The sequence below is a fragment of the Coregonus lavaretus genome, assembly GCF_964263955.1.
Source record: "Coregonus lavaretus genome assembly, chromosome: 8".
In the NCBI taxonomy this organism is placed as follows: Eukaryota; Metazoa; Chordata; class Actinopteri; order Salmoniformes; family Salmonidae; genus Coregonus; species Coregonus lavaretus.
Window position 1 is genome coordinate 45,955,773 of NC_139995.1, and position 19,224 is coordinate 45,974,996.

General features: G+C 43.1%; 1 protein-coding gene across 1 annotated transcript; it reads right to left on the minus strand.

Annotated features, from left to right (window-relative positions):
* Positions 1–409: 409 nt before the first annotated feature.
* Positions 410–18,934, minus strand: ubap1 (ubiquitin associated protein 1). Its single transcript, XM_084166696.1, has 7 exons — positions 18,771–18,934; positions 7,090–7,130; positions 6,852–6,976; positions 5,767–6,531; positions 5,421–5,573; positions 4,630–4,731; positions 410–3,038 (listed from the first exon to the last, which is right to left on the minus strand). The coding sequence occupies exons 2-7, from the start codon at positions 7,121–7,123 to the stop codon at positions 2,898–2,900; spliced, it is 1,320 nt and encodes a 439-aa protein (XP_084022822.1). The 5' UTR covers positions 7,124–7,130; positions 18,771–18,934; the 3' UTR covers positions 410–2,897.
* Between the last annotated feature and the right edge of the window lie 290 nt (positions 18,935–19,224).

Consider the following 19,224-nt stretch of genomic DNA (forward strand, 5'->3'; position numbering starts at 1 on the left):
ATTTTCAAAAGGTAAGGTTCCAAAATGGAACCAGGTATGGAACAAAAGTAGCAGAGAGAGCCTGAACCGTGCTGTTATATGCTCTGTGATATCAAAGTTAGTAATGGTATATGAACAGAACAGCTCATCTGCTTTGACTGAGACAGCAAAAATAAGGCTCCATTATTGTTTTTTCTGCTGACCACTTTTTCTTGCCGTTACCCATAATGTTCAGGGGACAATCATCTCTTTGCATTGTTATTGTCGCTTCTAACAATTGTTGCCATACCATTGTGTTGCTGTACACACCAGGTGAGAAACACCACACTGCTTAACCCCATTTATGAAATATTGATCATTTCTAATCTGCATCAGTACAAACAAATTCCTTGTTTTCCAATAACCACGGCTAAAAACGACCCACACCTAATAAATAGTAACAGCCACACCATTGAAAAGATGTGTAAGTTTAATCACATTGAAGAACTGCCAAATGATTCAGGAGGAAACTTACATTTTTTAAATCACATTTCAGGAGCTACCAGGAACGCCAGTCGTGTTGAAAGGAAATGTACCAGTTATCAGGAGGCAACATGTTGGTCTGGAGGTGGCCTCGCGTTTAGACGCTATCCTAATGCATAATGGAATCTGGGGTGTTTTTATCTCAGATGTTAAGACACCCATTTAGAGGACTTTGAGTAGTTCTGGACCGGTTCCGACTGACATTTTGGTGTACAAAGCGCTCTGTTAACGTCGTAGGGTCCCGTGTCTTAAGCCAGAAAGCCCCTTCTGTCTGCTCTCCTCTGCCACTCACACACATATTGGCAACATATTATCAATACAAAGATCAAACTCTACAGACAGTATGCTCCCAATAACAGATTCTTCTTACAATAGTAGGCCTATGTGATTTTGTAAATCGTTCGTAACAATCGTTCGTTCACGTCTTCAGATGGTAGAACTAGGTACAACCTCGGAGCTTAGTGCCAATTTTCAGTCATGTTCCCATGTATTGCATTAAACTATTCAGCCCTTAATCTTAAATTCAACTCTTAAATGTTGTAATGTGTCACATGAGATCCCCTTGATTACCAGAGAGAGATCAAGACTGTTGTATTATAAAGACATTGGCCATTACAGTAATCATGAAGCGTGAATCAACTGGCTGGTTGGTTGGGAGAGGACATTTTTGCACACAAGATTAAGAGCATCATCATCGCACTTCAAAAATACCTGTAGACTCACACAGGTCAGTAGTCAAAATAAAAGGGTCAATGAGAGTTGAAAACATATGTAGTACAATTAGAAAATAAAATATCACCCTAACAAATTTGGTTAATATCTAACTGACAAGCTGTTTGATCTTCTGACCCGTTCTTGGAAGATTTGCCAGTTCGACTCCTATGCATGACACCAGGCAGAGGCGAAAACACATTCAGATCAGCATGAATGTGTGTGACCACGAGTCAGACAAACACCACAATCATAGTTGATAGCGGAGCCTGAACTTCAATAATGAGGAGAGTAAATGACAAACAATGAAATAAAATGTTTTCTTCAGATTTCCTCCTCTAGTGAGCGTGTCACCAGCAAAGGCAATCCGTCATTTTGGGAGTTGCTCATTGCTCAGACCCAAAAGCTCACTGGGTCTCAAAAAGATGCCAGTCAGTCACATATCATAAAGCATATTGCACAAAAGGTTTGGTTGCAAAACAACCTAAACATTTCCATTATTTTTCTGATTCAGTCTGAATCAAAACCAATAGGGACCGTTTCAAAGCACCACTTGCATCATAGTGCTTGCTTCTCATACAAGGTTCACATTTTTTATCACATTGATCTCTTTATTATTAAATGTCAATGTAATTTTAAATAAGTCAATATCTATGTTGGTAAGGTGTGTGTGTCTGTGCAGTTTGTCACACTTCTCTGTGCCAGTGAGTGTTTGTATGCGTTTGGACATGATGTTTCCTGCTAAATAAATGACCACCTCTTCTCCACTGGTCCGTTCCAGTGCAAGATGAGCCAACGGGCAGTAGTAGCAGTTATATATATATATATTTTTTTTTAAGGGTCTGTTAATGCAGTTCCTAAAACAGAAAGCAAAGAAAGAGGATCTCTATACAAGGACTCAGGAAAAAAGAATGACAAATTAACAAGCAAAACGACAGCAGAGAAAATATGACAGAGGGAGATCGGTGAACGCCAGTCGCGGGAACAGAGGGGGCACTTCTTGGAGTCAGTTCACTGTTCTGCGATGATGCCAGTTGTGTTTTTAGGTTCTGGCCGTCAGTCGGTCAGTTAGTCACGCTTGGCGTCCCCTCCCCTCTACCATTTTGTAGGCCTACGCTGGGCAGCGGAAGATGGCAGCTTAGTTAGCCGGGAGCGTCAGTGTTAACTGCGCATCTGTAGAAAGTAGAGCCTGGCTAGTGGTTCCTCCCAGTTCTGGGTCCATTGTCCCCACCCACAGAGTCAGACACTCATCAAAGTGCTGTCCAGCATTGGGTCACCTCCTCTACGCTCCTTTGGGAAGTTCACACCACCTTTCCAACCATCACAGTGCACACACGTTGATTGACAAGCTAGGAAAAGTAAAACAGGCAAGGTTCCCTGGTGTGGTCAGCACAAACCAACCCCCTCAATTCGCAGGTGCTCATATTCTTCCATTTACCCCTGCCCCACACTCTAAGAACAGAAGAATAGACGTGGAAGTGTACGCGTATGCTCGCTTGGAGTCACTGTGTGAGAGTGGAACAGAGTGGGATCATGAGTGGAAGTCATGAGCTGCGTTGGGTGGGAGTTCTCCCCTCTGTGCTGTAACACCTTTGGAACATGGGGGGGATTGTGGGTGTGTGGGGTGGGAGGGTAGTACTGGGAGGAAGCCAGCAAGGAGCATGTGGGTGGATGGTTGGGGGGGCTCAGCTGGCTGTGGCGCGGGACATGAGGTCCTCCAGAGCCTTTTCCTGGTCATTGTTGTGCACCAGCAGCACCTCCTTGATGGTGTCCCTTTCAAAGCCCATCTCGCCAAACCGCGTCATCAACGACAGGAACTCTAAGGACTGAGGAAATCATGAAAAACATACATTGTAATTGGGAATTCTTGTTACGGATTGTTTCTGTACAATTTAACTTGAAAAATCAGATAAATGGATTGTTTAAAAAAAACATTTGCAAGGAACCCGAACAGATCAATGAAATTAGGCTGGATTAGACAGAATAATAAGCTATCTAGTTAGTAATATAAAGTTATCATTTACAATCAACAATGTAGTTATGAATACATGTGGGTCGGATTTTCATTTTGCCTACAAGTAGCCGTATGCAGGCGCTAACGTTCATAAAAGAGCTTCACACTTCCTTCTGATGTTGCTTGATCAGCATGTAGGCCTATCAGCTCGCCAAAATGACATGAACAATTATACTAAATATATTAACAGTATTGCAGTCATTTCTGCAGTTCTGATTTTATTTTAAGGTAGCAATGCAATCAAATCCCTATCCTAAACTTGTTGGAAGCATCTTGCTGTCATTCGTTAGCCATGTCATTTTGAGCCGCTGCTTTAAATCATTGAGGTGTTGGGAACGAGCGCACAGGCGAGAAGGGGTGCAAATTGGGATTGGGCTCCTTTCAGCCTAGTAGTAGCAAACGCAGTCTTCCCGTTTTCCAATTAGTCATCAATCATCGTTGAAACTGACAGCGGACTTCTCAGATAAATAGCGATGTTGCATTTTGTTTGATTTAGCTAGTTAGTTGTCATTACTTTGAGCTCCAAATTACCTCTAATCAATGATTACTTTGCATGGTCTCAACATTTGGGTCTCCATGACTATCTACTTTAATATGGACGCAAATAAATAAAGACTGATAAAATCAGTCTCAAGGCAAGATGGTGAAGGGAATGGGCAGCCTCATGGATATGGTGGCCAGCGCTGGATCCAAGGCGGGCTTCACCATGGAGCACTCGGCTAAGGTAAGAATGATGACCTAGTGGTTTGTGTGTGTTAGAGATCTGTGTGTTTGTCAGAGAGAGAGAGTCAAATGAATTAATATCAATATGAATTCAAACCTTCTTGCCCACTGCCATCCGGGCCTTCAACAACACCAGGTCGCAGTCACACGACACTACCCTGTCACTTTATTTGCTTTTGCACACTAGTACTGTACTATTTTACTTGCCTCTACAGTGCAATGTTTGGTATACTCAGTGCCTTCAGAAAGTATTCACACCCCTTGACTTGCTAATCAAATGGCTACCAATACTTTTTATTTTATTTTGGCTGAAGTCAATTTTAAAAAGCTCACAACTCAGAGTCTGATAAAAGACATCAGTGATTTACGAATATCTGGATTTGGGACAGTTTGTAATTTTCAGAAATAGTCAATTTCACGATATGAAGGATTTCCCGAGACCGCCACACATTTGAGAAGAAAGGTGGAGGGAGGAGAGCGGCACATGCTTGGTGTATTTAAGTACAGGGAAAACTGGAAGTGAACCCTACCTTAGGCCACTCAACATTTCTGTGTTTGATCATCAGAGATAATGGAGTTAGCTAGCGGTCCTAGCTGCGTCTTTGATTCTGCATGTTGAGTTAATGTGTATAAACATGCATATCAGTGTATGTGATGGTAGAGACTGTGGGTGGACTCACCTTCTCTTCAGAGCACTGGTACATCTCTAAGCACTCCTCTACGGCACTGGGCTCAAATCCCCGCTCACAAAGACGCGCATGAGTAAACAGGTACTCCAGCACCTGGGTCACAGGATGACAGACAAAGTTGATCTTTAGGTGTGGGCTTCATGTGCAATTCCAAACTGTTTATCTGCTAGGTGGTGTTACAAGCCGAGAGAAAGATAATTATGACTGCAAATATGATGGTGACCAAATGGAATTTAATAGAAATACATTAATATTCTTTGTTGATTAGAGGGATAGCTAAATTCACATGATAAAATATTGTACTTGCGTGATGCTTGAGGATAAATTTTTCAATTTGAGTCATTTAGGTAGCCAACAAAGCTAACTGGCAAACATATCAACTACCACTGTGTGTCATTACATTGTTAGCCAATGTTTATTCACAGTTAACAAGCCCCTAACGAGTGTCTCCTACAGTATTACTGTAATCATTCACTGCAATGCAATCATAGTGTTGAGGCATTAAACCAAGGCCGTGGATGGTGTGTTTTGCAATTCATTTATTCACAACCACCATCCTCATCTTGTTGCCTGGTGGACCTTCTTGTGAACACAGACAATCACATAATGCTGGCACCTGATGACTTCAGTCATCCATGACACACAGAGAATTCTTCGGGCGCAATAGGCAGTGAGTGGGTGACATCACAGAATCAAATCGAACATTTCTTTATAAGAGATCTGCGTAGAGAAAACGGGCCTAGGCTTCTGTGGCAGGGATGAGGGAGAGCAGAGGGGCATACCTGCTCCACATTCTGGCCTTGCCTCTGCATGGCCCGCAGGACCCCTTCGTAGGTGTAGCCCATGGCCACGACGGTCTCCACACATTGCCGCCCACTGGGGGACAAGTTGAGCAGCGCCGCTCCGCACGAGAGAGGGGGAGGACCTGCATTTATCTATGCAGAGAGAGAGCGTTTTTAAAGCATCATATCTGTTTAAGAGTCCAAAAAAAGCCTATTATTCTGGTCCACAAAACTTCTAAACTTTTCAGAAGTTTGAAAGAATTAAGCAATACATTTAGTCATTGAAACTAAGCAAGGCCCACTACACTTTGTGTGTGTGTGTGTGTGTGTGTGTGTGTAAGATCACCTGATTTGGTGCCCCATGTTGGGTGTGCCTGGGTGGCTCCTCTGTCTTCTGCTGGGGTGCCGGTGGGCTGCCGTTGGATAGGCTAGGTGGTACAGGGGCTGGAGAGTAGGAGTCACATGACAAGTCCCCGGGGTCCGACAGCTTGGGGAAGGTGAGCGAGCGGATGTTGCAGGGCCGGTCGGGATCCATTGTCTGTCCCTGGGCCATACACCCCACTGTGTCCATGTCCAGTAGCGCCACCAGTCCGTTGGGTTTGTGGGCAAAGGCCGTTTTGGCCGGAAGGCTGGTGGCGGAGAGCTGGGGTGGAGGGGTGCTGCCTCGTGATGCCGGCTCGGGCTGGGGTTCCTCAGACTGCTGCTGGCTCTGGAGGATGTTGCGCAGCTCCTCCCTATCGTCCAGTGTCTTGAGCTCCAGCTTGTCAAAGGGGTCCTCCTCGCGCTCAAAGTCAGCCAGGTTAAGGTACTGTGGCTCAGGGATGCTAGGAGCGTTCTGCCTGGCGGGGGCGGGCAGCGGGGTGAGGATAGCGTTGTGGCGCAGGGCGGCCATCAGCGGGTTCATTGCAGGCGGGAGAGCGTCCTGCTCCTCGGCGGGGCGGGGCCTCTTCCCCCCGCCGGCCAATCCTCCGTCAGGGTCCTGGGCGGGGGGCGAGTGCTCCCTGCTCTCCAGCTCCGTCCTGGCCGTCTCTCCAGCTCGGACCTCCGCCGCCCTGGCCTCGGCCAGCTCCACCCCCCAGCGCACACTCCGCCTCTCCAGGGAGAAGTCATACTGCAGTGCCCAGAGAAGAGAGACAACCAGCAGGACTAGTTAGTGAGCAGCAGTAGACACGGGACTAAAGGAATGGAGATTAATCAACCCAGGTGAGTTAGGTCTGATGGGTATGTCCACATTACTGATGCAACCAGGGTTCAAATGACACAGCTCAGTGCCCAACAAATAATGGGATGGATTGGACCAAGACATTTCAATATTTACAGAGGTGCCCCCCTAATACAGACTAATATTACGGGGATGCAATAAAAATCACCACCAAGCATCACAGTCATTGAAACGCTTAATGCAACATTGCCATAAGTCCGAAGACTTACCTGCAGGTCTGCGAGCACAGAGCCACAGTCAGGCAGGCAGAAGCCAACAGGAAGGCCCACTTTGGCAGGGCAGCGGAACTTATTGTTGATTTTAAAGGGAACGTCATCAAGGTAGCTGATGGGTCCTGGAAAAACAGGTTGAGAAGGCCTAAATGAAAAATGACACCATGATGCAAACGCAGGAATAAATTAAACAAAATGAGAAAAGAGGAAGTGGCTGAAAGACAGACACACTCACCATTGTTGTGGGTATCAGACTTCCTCGCAGCCATTTAGAGTCTGTAAAACACACAGGGCTCTTGAATGAGTGAGAGATGCCTTAGTGGAAGCAGTGAGGGTGTTTTCACACAGTCCTCTTTAAAATAACCGATCTCAGTCCTCTTAAAATGAACTCTGGAGTAAAAAAAAAAAAACAGCAAAATAACTCTGTTCTCTGTGTTCACACTGCCCTTGCCTTTGAGGATTCAACTATTTGCCAATTCACTTCATCTATTTTGTGGACAGAGTCCTCTGCATTCACATTGCTATGTTTAGAAAGGAACCAAGATTTTCCCAACATGCACTCTGGGTTTTTACAACATGTAGGAATGCATTATTGGACAGCTAGATATACGTACTTACATTTTGAAAGCTAATAGATTGCCTGCATTTAGTTAGAATATGAGACCTAATAATTGTAATCAGAAGACGCTATTAATGTGTCAACTGGATTGGTAACAGAATAAATAGCAATAGAATAACTGCAGAATAAATAATGCTGTAATTGAAAATTGTACACCCAAGGTAGGCTACTACCCCTTTAAAGAGCTAGAATAGATTGTGATTCTAACCAAATATGTAGTCTTCACACTATTCAAACCCCACAATCAACAAACAGCCTATGATCACATATTGCAAACAAATCATCTGAACTATAAATTCAACAAATTTTGACATTTCTGTGGGTCGTTGACAATCGCTAATCAATATCCAAAACCAGCAAATATTTTCAGCCGAACCTGCACATTATCTTCTTGCTTTTGTTACACCAATTTGAGGGTTTATGGGAAAAGGTGTTGCAGTAGTCTAGTGTGTGGTGCGGGAATAATGACAAGCAAACCTGGGGCGCTTTGTGTTCACATTGTACAAAAAAGGGAACCGGACTGCAGAATTCAAGAGAACCAAACTCAGACCACCTCTCGAGATTAATTCAGTTCGGGGGCTCTTTTTAAGGGTCTGAGTTCATTTGGAGTGTTCACACTGCACACAAAAAATGACTGAAAGGGACCAAGTGTGAAAACACCCTGAAACAGGACAAAACCAAGACATCAACACCATATCCATTATACAGTGAGTTCGGAAAGTATTCAGACCCCTTGACTTTTTCCACATTTTGTTACATCCTTATTCTAAAATAAAAAAAATATGTGTTATGTTATCCCTCAATCTACACACATACCCCATAACGACAAAGCAAAAAATCTTGGCAAATGAATTAAAAAAACAGAAAAATCACATTTACATAAGTATTCAGACACTTTACTCAGTACTTTGTTGAAGCACCTTTGGCAGTGATTACAGCTTCGGGTCTTCTTCAGTATGACGCTACAAGCTTGGCACACCTGTATTTGGGGAGTTTTTCCCATTATTCTCTGCAGATCCTCTCAAGCTTTGTCAGGTTGGATGGGGAGCGTCGCTGCACAGCTATTTTCAGGTCTCTCAGAGATGATCGATCGGGTTCAAGTGGGCCACTCAAGGACATTGAGACTTGTCCCAAAGCCACTCCTGCAGTGTCTTGGCTGTGTGCTTAGGGGCCAAATAGTTCAATCTTGGTTTCATCAGACCAGAGAATCTTGTTTCTCATGGTCAGAGTCCTTTAGGTACCTTTTGGTAAACTCCAAGCGGGCCGTCATGTGCCTTTTACTGAGGAGTGGCTTCCATCTGGCCACTCTACCATAAAGGTCTGATTGGTGGAGTGCTGCAAAGATGGTTGTCCTTCTGGAAGGTTCTCCCATCTCCAAAGAGGAACTCTGGAGCGCTGTCAAGAGTGACCACCGGGATCTTGGTCACCTCCCTGACCAAGGCCCTTATCCCCCGATTGCTCTTTTTGCCCGGGCTGCCAGCTCTAGGAAGAGTGTTGGTGGTTCCAAACTTCTTCCATTTAAGAATAATGGAGGCCACTGTGTTCTTGGGGACCTTCAATGCTGCAGTATTTTTTTGATACCCTTCCTCAGATCTGTGCCTCAACACAATCCTGTCTCGGAGCTCTACGGACAATTCCTTCGACCTCATGGCTTGGTTTTTGCTCTGACATGCACTGTCAACTGTGGGAGCTTATATAAACAGGTGTGTGCCTTTCCAAATCATGTCCAATCAATTTAATTTACCACATGTGAACTCCAATCAAGTTGTAGAAACATCTCAAGGATGATCAATGGAAACAGGATGCACCTGAGCTCAATTTCGAGTCTCATAGCAAAGGGTCTGAGTACTATGTAAATAAGGTATTTTTTATATTTTAATAAATGTGCAAACATTTCTAAAAACCTGTTTTCGACTTTGTCATTATGGGGTATTGTGTGTAGATTGATGAGGATTTTTATTTATTTAATCCATTTTAGAATAATGCTTAACAAAATGTGGAAAAAGTCAAGGGGTCTGAATACTTTCCAAATGCACTGTAAACTCTATCCCAGCCTGGCCATACCTGACCAGCGCAGCATGATGATAAGATGTGCTGTTGGGGACCTAGCCTGATGACTCACACTAAATTCTTCCGCTGCTCTGTCATTCGCTACATACTTTAGTCTGACATCATAGAAGTCGTTTGTAGTGACGAGTGGTGTGGTACAAAACAAAGTAATCGGCGATTGGACAGTCTCTAACCAATCAGAGTATAAAAGCCAATGACGAATTTTCAAACTGTCGCTTTACCCACGTATGTTCTGGCTCTGGCCCAACCCATCGTTTCTGGACCAATCAGATGGCCCCCGAATGTGTTCGCATTCGGTGAAGCCTTTGGGGAGGTACTCAGATTCAGACTCATTGCGGAGAAGAAATGAAAGTCTGTGGGCGTAGCGCAGTGTTTAGCCAGAGCATGGAGTCTGAGTAGCCAGGCAACTGGGGAGCCCCCTCTCCCAAAAAGTTACCATACAGCCATCCTCTGTAGAAACAGTGGCATGTCCATGGGGGCATATTACAGTGCTTTCAGAAAGTATTTATACCCCTTGACTTATTCCACATTTTGTTGTGTTAAAGCAATACAGACGGAATTCAAAATTGCCTTTGATTAAAACATTTTCAGCCAGCTACACACAATACCCCATAATGACAAAGTAAAAACACGTTTTTACATTTTTACTAATGTATTGAAAATGAAATACAAAAATGTGTAATTTACATAAGTATTCACACTCCTGAATCAATACTTTGCAGAAGCACCTTTGGCAGCGATTACAGCTGTGAGTCTTTCTGGATAAGTCTAAGAGCTTTCCACACCTGGATTGTGCAACTTTAGCCCATTATTCTTTGCCAAATTCTTCAAGCTCTTTCAAAATGGTTGTTGATCATTGCTAGACAACCACTTTCAGTTCTTGACGGAGTTTTGACTTAAATCTACCTCAGCCACTCAGGAACATTCACAGTCTTCTTGGTAAGCAACTCGTGTAGATGTGGCCTTGTTTTATGTTATCGTCCTGCTGAAAGGTGAATTCATCTCCCTGTGCCTGGTGGAAAGCAGACAAACTAGTTTTCCTCTAGGATTTTGCCTGTGCTTAGCACCATTGCATTTCTTTTTTTATCCTGAAAAACTCCCCAGTAAAGTGACGAGGCAACAGGATAGATAAGACAGTAGCAGCAGCGTATGTGATGAGTGTGGAAGTGTGTAAAGTGTGCGTGACGAATGTGTGCATTGTGTACGTGTTGTGTGTGTGTAGTACATTGTGTGTGCAGAGTCAAAAAGAGTCAATGTAGACAGTCCGGGTAGCTATACTATATATTCAAAAGTATGTGGACACCCCTTCAAATTAGTCGATTCGGATATTTCAGCCACACCCGTTGCTGACAGGTGTATAAACATTGAGCACACAGCCATGCAATCTCTATAGACTAACATTGGCAGTAGAACGGCCTTGCTGAAGAGCTCAGTGACTTCCAATGTGGTACCGTCTTAGGATGTCACATTTCCAACAAGTCAGTTTGACAAATTTCTGCCCTGCAAGAGCTGCCCCGGTCAACTGTAAGTGATGTTATTGTGAAGTGGAAACGTCTAGGAGCAACAACGGCTCAGCTGCAAAGTGGTAGGCCACACAAGCTCACAGAACGGGACTGCCAAGTGCTGAAGAGCGTAAAATTCGTCAGTCCTCGGTTGCAACACTCACTACCGAGTTCCAAATTACCTCTTGAAGCAAAGTCAGCACAAGAACTGTTCGTCTGGAGCTTCATGAAATGGGTTTCTACGGCTGAACGGCCGCACAAAAGCCTAAGATAACCATGCGAAATGCCAAGCGTCGGCTGGAGTGGTGTAAAGCTCGCCGCCATTGGACTCTGGAGCAGTGGAAATGCATTCTCTGGAGTGATGAATCACGCTGAAGTGATGAATCAGTCCGACGGACGAATCTGGGTTTGGCGGATGCCAGGAGAAAGCTAGCTGCCCCAATTCATAGTGCCAACTGTAAAGTTTGGTGGAGGAGGAATAATGGTCTGGGGCTAGGCCATGGTTCGGTCTAGGCCCCTTAGTTCCAATGAAGGGAAATCTTAATGCTAGAGCATAAAATGACATTCTAGATGATTCTGTACTTCCAACTTTGTGGCAACAGTTTGGGAAAGGCCCTTTCCTGTTTCAGTATGACAATGCCCCAATGCACAAAGTGAGGTCCATACAGAAATGTTTTGTCGAGATCGGTGTGGAAGAACTTGACTGGCCTGCACAGAGCCCTGACCTCAACCCCATCTAACACCTTTGGGATGAATTGGAACACTGACTGCGAGCCAGGCCTAATCGCCCAACATCAGTGTCCGACCTCACTAATACTCGTGGCTGAATGGAAGCAAGTCCCCGCATCAATGTTTCAACATCTAGCGGAAAGCCTTCCCAGAAGAGTGGAGGCTGTTATAGCAGCAAAAGGGGGGACCAACTCCATGTTAATGGCCATGATTTTGGAATGAGAAGTTCGACAAGCAGGTGTCCACATACTTTTGGTAATGTAATGTATTTGGTTAACTATTTAGCAGTCTTATGGCTTGGGGGTAGAAGCTGTTCAGGAGCTTTTTGGTCCCAGACCTAGTGCTCCGGTACCGTTTGCCGTGCGGTAGCAGAGAGAACAGTCTGACCATCTTCCAGCTTACGGACTGGGGAATTGTTCATGATAAAAACATTAAACGGAATGGAGCTAAGCACAGGCAAAATCCTAGAGGAAAACTTGGTTCAGTCTGCTTTCCACCAGACACTGTGAGATTAATTCACCTTTCAGCAGGACAATAACCTAAAACACAAGGCCAAATCTACACTGGCGTTGCTTAACAAGACAGTGAATGTTCCTGAGTGGCCGAGTAGTTACAGTTTACTTAAATATGCATGAAAATCTATGGCAAGACATGAAAATGGTTGTCTAGCAATGATCAACAACCATTTTGTCAGACCTTATAGAATTTTGAAAAAAATCAACCAAAAGAAAATGACAGTATCGTAACACTAAGAAATGTGGAAAAAGTAAAGGTGTGTGAATACTTTCTGAAGGCACTGTATATGTACATATCTACCTCAATTTCCTCGTACCACTGTACATCAACTCTGTACTGGTACCCCATGTACAGTGGGGAGAACAAGTATTTGATACACTGCCGATTTTGCAGGTTTTCCTACTTACAAAGCATGTAGAGGTCTGTAATTTTTATCATAGGTACACTTCAACTGTGAGAGACGGAATCTAAAAAATCCAGAAAATCACATTGTATGATTTTTAAGTAATTAATTTGCATTTTATTGCATGACATAAGTATTTGATCACCTACCAACCAGTAAGAATTCCGGCTCTCACAGACCTGTTAGTTTTTCTTTAAGAAGCCCTCCTGTTCTCCACTCATTACCTGTATTAACTGCACCTGTTTGAACTCATTACCTGTATAAAAGACACCTGTCCACACACTCAATCAAACAGACTCCAACCTCTCCACAATGGCCAAGACCAGAGAGCTGTGTAAGGACATCAGGGATACAATTTTAGACCTGCACAAGGCTGGGATGGACTACAGGACAATAGGCAAGCAGCTTGGTGAGAAGGAAACAACTGTTGGTGCAATTATTAGAAAATGGAAGAAGTTCAAGATGACGGTCAATCACCCTCGGTCTGGGGCTCCATGCAAGATCTCACCTCGTGGGGCATCAATAATCATGAGGAAGGTGAGGGATCAGCCCAGAACTACACGGCAGGACCTGGTCAATGACCTGAAGAGAGCTGTGACCACAGTCTCAAAGTTAACCATTAGTAACACACTACACCGTCATGGATTAAAATCATGCAACGCACACAAGGTCCCCCTGCTCAAGCCAGCGCATGTCCAGGCCTGTCTGAAGTTTGCCAATGACCATCTGGATGATCCAGAGGAGGAATGGGAGAAGGTCATGTGGTCTGATGAGACAAAAATAGAGCTTTTTGGTCTAAACTCCACTCGCCGTGTTTGGAGGAAGAAGAAGGATGAGTACAACCCCAAGAACACCATCCCAACCGTGAAGCATGGAGGTGGAAACATCATTCTTTGGGGATGCTTTTCTGCAAAGGGGACAGGACGACTGCACCGTATTGAGGGGAGGATGGATGGGGCCATGTATCGCGAGATCTTGGCCAACAACCTCCTTCCCTCAGTAAGAGCATTGAAGATGGGTCGTGGCTGGGTCTTCCAGCATGACAACGACCCGAAACACACAGCCAGGGCAACTAAGGAGTGGCTCCGTAAGAAGCATCTCAAGGTCCTGGAGTGGCCTAGCCAGTCTCCAGACCTGAACCCAATAGAAAATCTTTGGAGGGAGCTGAAAGTCCGTATTGCCCAGCGACAGCCCCGAAACCTGAAGGATCTAGAGAAGGTCTGTATGGAGGAGTGGGCCAAAATCCCTGCTGCAGTGTGTGCAAACCTGGTCAAGACCTACAGGAAACGTATGATCTCTGTAATTGCAAACAAAGGTTTCTGTACCAAATATTAAGTTCTGCTTTTCTGATGTATCAAATACTTTTGTCATGCAATAAAATGCAAATTAATTACTTAAAAATCATACAATGTGATTTTCTGGATTTTTGTTTTAGATTCCGTCTCTCACAGTTGAAGTGTACCTATGATAAAAATTACAGACCTCTACATGCTTTGTAAGTAGGAAAACCTGCAAAATCGGCAGTGTATCAAATACTTGTTCTCCCCACTGTATATAGCTAAGCTATCATTGCTCATTGTGTACAGTTGAAGACGGAAGTTTACATACACTTAGGTTGGAGTCATTAAAACTTGTTTTTCAACCACTCCACAAATGTCTTGTTAACAAACTATAGTTTTGGCAAGTCGGCTAGGACATCTACTTTGTGCATGACAAGTCATTTTTCCAACAATTGTTTAGAGAGAGATTATTTCACTTATAATTAAGTGTATCACAATTCCAGTGGGTCAGAGGTTTACATACACTAAGTTGACTGTGCCTTAGTGTATTGTAGACCTCCACAAGTCTGGTTCATCCTTGGGAGCAATTTCCAAACGCCTGAAGGTACCACGTTCATCTGTACAAACAATAGTACGCAAGTATACACACCATGGGACCACGCAGCCGTCATACCGCTCAGGAAGGAGCCGCGTTCTGTCTCCTAGAGATGAATGTACTTTGGTGCAAAAAGTGCAAATCAATCCCAGAAAAACAGCTAAGGACCTTGTGAAGATGCTGGAGGAAACAGGTACAAAAGTATCTATATCCACAGTAAAACGAGTCCTATATCGACATAACCTGAAAGGCCACTCAGCAAGGAAGAAGCCACTGCTCCAAAACCGCCATAAAAAAGCCAGACAACGGTTTGCAACTGCACATGGGGACAAAGATCATACTTTTTGGAGAAATGTCCTCTGGTCTGATGGAACAAAAATATAACTGTTTGGCCATAATGACCATTGTTATGTTTGGAGGAAAAAGGGGGTTGCTTGCAAGCCAAAGAACACCATCCCAACCGTGAAGCACAGGGGTGGCAGTATCATGCTGTGGGGGTGCTTTGCTGCAGGAGGGGCCGGTGCACTTCATAAAATAGATGGCATCATGAGGAAGGAAAATTATGTGGATATATTGAAGCAACATCTCAAGACATCAGTCAGGAAGTTAAAGCTTGGACACAAATGGGTCTTCCAAATGGACAATGACCCCAAGCATACTTCCAAAGTTGGGGCAAAATGGCTTAAAGACAACAAAGTCAAGGTATTGGAGTGGCCATCACAAAGCCCTGACCTCAATCCTATAGAACATTTGTGGGCAGACCTGAAAAAGCGGGAATGTGATGAAATAAATAAAATTATTCTACCATTATTCTGACATTTCACATTCTTAAAACAAAGTGGTGATCCTAACTGACATAAGACAGGGAATTTTTACTAGGATTAAATGTCAGGAATTGTGAAAAACTGAGTTTAAATGTATTTGGCTAAGGTATATGTAAACTTACTGTATTTATTCCTTGTGTTACTATTTTTTGTATACACAGTACCAGTCAAAAGTTTGGACACCTACTCATTCCAGGGTTTTTCATTCTTTTTTACTATTTTCTACATTGTGAATAATAGTGAAGACATAACTATGAAATAACACATATGGAATCATGTAGTAAACAAAAAGTGTTAAACAACTCCAAATATATTTTATATTTGAGATTCTTCAAATAGCCACCCTTTTGCCTTGACAGCTTTGCACACTCTTGGCATTCTCTCAACCAGCTTCATGAGGTAGTCACTTGGAATGCATTTCAATTAACAGGTGTGCCTTGTTAAAAGTTAATTTGTGGAATTTCTTTCCTTCTTAATGTGTTTGAGCCAATCAGTTGTGTTGTGACAAGGTAGGGGTGGTATACAGAAGATAGCCCTATTTGGTAAAAGACCAAGTCCATATTATGGCAAGAACAGCTCAAATAAGCAAAGAGAAACGACAGTCCATCATTACTTTAAGACATGAAGGTCAGTGAATCTGGACAATTTCAACTTTGAAAGTTTCTTCAAGCGCAGTCGCAAAAACCATCAAGCGCTATGATGAAACTGGCTCTCATGAGGACCGCCACAGGAAAGGAAGACCCAGAGTTACCTCTGCTGCAGAGGATAAGTTCATTCGAGTTACCAGCCTCAGAAATTGCAGCCAAAATAAATGCTTCACAGAGTTCAAGTAACATAAACATCTCAACATCAACTGTTCAGAGGAGACTGTGTGAATCAGGCCTTCATGGTTGAATTGCTGCAAAGAAACCACTACTAAAGGACACCAATAAGAAGAAGAGACTTGCTTTGCCCAGGAAACACAAGCAATGGAAATTAGACTGGTGGAAATTTGTCTTTGGTCTGATGAGTCCAAACTTGAGATTTTTGGTTCCAACCGCCATGTCTTTGTGAGATGCAGAGTAGGTGAACGGATGATCTCCGCATGTATGGTTCCCACCGTGAAGCATGGAGGAGGTGGTGTGATGGTGCTTTGCTGGTGACACTGTCTGTGATTTACACTTAACCAGCATGGCTACCACAGTATGCTGCAGTGATACGCCATCCCATCTGGTTTGCACTCATGGGACTATCATTTGTTTTTCAACAGGACAATGACCCAAAACACACCTTCAGGCTGTGTAAGGGCTATTTGACCAACACGGAGTGTTGGAGTGCTGCATCAGATGACCTGGCCTCCACAATACCCCGAACTCAACCGAATTGCGATGGTTTGGGATGAGTCGGACCGCAGAGTGAAGGAAATGCAGCCAACAAGTGCTCAGCATATGTGGGAACTCCTTCAAGACTGTTGGAAAAGCATTCCAGGTGAAGCTGGTTGAGAGAATGCCAAGAGTGTGCAAAGCTGTCATCAAGGCAAAGGGTGGCTATTTGAAGAAACTCAAATATAAAATATATTTTGATTTGTTTAACACTTTTTTGGTTAGTACATGATTCCATATGTGTTATTTCATAGTGTCGATGTCTTCACTATTATTATACAATGTAGAAAATAGTAAAAAATAAAGAAAAACACTTGAATGAGTAGGTGTGTCCAAACTTTTGACTGGTACTATATATTTTATTGTATTCTGCATTGCTGGGAAGGGCCTGTAAGTAAGCATTTCACTGTTAGTCTATACCTGTTGTTTTACAAATCAAGTGACAAGTAAAATATGTTTTATGTTGGCCTGGTATTTGCTTAGGCAGAACAAACAGAAGCAGCTGCTCCAATGAATAGGCCTACTACTACCAAGAAAATAGCTAATACACAAGCTTGAGCTCCCCACCCAGCCAACCACAAATTGCAGACTTAATCACTTTTTGGCAGCAGGAGTCTACTCTGAACATAAATAGGCCTAAGAGATGACAGTAATGCACCTTACTCAACAAAATAGCTCTAGCCTACACCTTGAGGTTTAAGGGCTGGTGTCTGGTGGCCTACTGCGTAGACAAAGCAAGTAGTAGTCTATCCAATGGATTGGATGAGTTGTAAAAATCTGCATATCAGCACGAAACAACGCACATAGTTTAGTGAGTGGCAAGACTAGTTTCCTAGCCCACACCACTGTTCAGCAAGCATTGATCCATTGCCTTTATACTCAGTTGTGGAAAAAGTAACTCAATTGTCATACTTGAGTAAAAGTAAAGATACCTTAATAGAAAATGACTCAAGTAAAAGTGAAAGGCACCCAGTAAAATAATACTTGAGTAAAAGTCTAAAAGTATCTGTTTTTAAATATAATGTAGTGGGAACAGTACTCAGTAAAAGGTATACATGAAATTCCTTATATTAAGAAAACCAGACGGCAACGATTTTCTTATTGAAAATTATTATTATTTACGGACAGAGGGGCTCACTGACACTCAGACCTCATTCACAAATTCAGTATTTGTGTACTTTGGGATCACAACACTTTTTAGGCAAGTCATGGGAGGACTCATTGGCGTACCATGGAGCAAGATATAGCTCGATCAGTCTGAATGTCGATGCAATGTCCAACCGTCCTTAGCAACATAACTTAGTGTACTTTACTCAAACCCTAATCAACAAAAACACGTGACATTTTCAAGCAGCTATAGCTAGCCAACTGTAATCTTATCTTGGAAACATTGAACGAGTCATACTTACATGACTCATCCACATCAGAGGTAGCAAGAGTAGCTACAACTTTTTATAAAGTAACATACCAGTAACTAGTTAAGTAATTAATTACATAGATGTGATGTGTAAAGAACGTAGTCGAAAACGTAACTAGCTATGACAGTCTACATTAAGGGGTACTTTTCTAGCCATTCTGACAGAGCTAGCTAGCAAACGTTAGCTCGGTTGTCTACCTAGTTTGCTGGTATTTTGAGTGATTTATGCTTGGAAAACAATTAGTGAGTAACTGTTAGATTAAGATCATTCAAGAGGAGCAAGATAGCACGCTAACATAATAGTGCGCCAACTTAGTCAGACTAGCTAGTAGTTAGCTAAGGTTAATGCGTTAGCTACAAATTAACTAACTCACTTTATTACCAGCTAGTTAGATAGCTGACACGAAATAACCCACAAGTTAACGTAGACCGTAACTAAAAGTCTGGAACACAGACAATCAGAAATGGTCAATATCCGATGTTCACATTTTAGGTAGCTAGCTAACGTTAGTTTGGTGGCCTGCTGCTGGCTCGTTCACTCCCTCTCTGCCACCGCCCCTGAAAGAGAACTGGGATAACATCTTCCATTAACCCTCTTACCAGTAGTATCTGCTCCGTCTTGCCTCTCCAAAAACGTATGTACACTTCCCCGCAAAGACACCTTATTTAAACTGTATATTAAAATAAATGTTATTGGAATCGAAATCTCTTTCCTGCCTCATAGTGGGACGCCATCTTGATTTATTTGCCTTCCTTCCTATGGTTCCTGTTTGAAGTCACGTTTTCACTTCATGACGACACAAGTGTAGATAAATAAACATACAGGGTGCCCTGCAATTTTATTCACAGCATTCTCTCATTACATTGAATTGCACATAAGTTGGTTGTGTACGTTTTGGAAATGGAAATGTATACACTTTTGTATTATACAACCATAACAGAAATTGGACAACGAATGTAATTTCTCTCAGAAAACACTAAATGTAATTGAAAAAACATAAAACAATGAAATCAAAAAATGTCACATGCCAGTGCAATGTATAGTATTTTTTTG

Coding starts and splice junctions, on each gene's coding strand:
- ubap1 (XM_084166696.1), bottom strand. CDS start 7,123: ATGGCTGCGAGGAAGTCTGATACCCACAACAATG. Junction 5,574..5,766: donor AACATGGGGCACCAAATCAG/GTGATCTTACAC, acceptor CTCTCTGCATAG/ATAAATGCAGGTCCTCCCCC. Junction 3,039..4,629: donor ACCAGTGCTCTGAAGAGAAG/GTGAGTCCACCC, acceptor TGATTTCCTCAG/TCCTTAGAGTTCCTGTCGTT.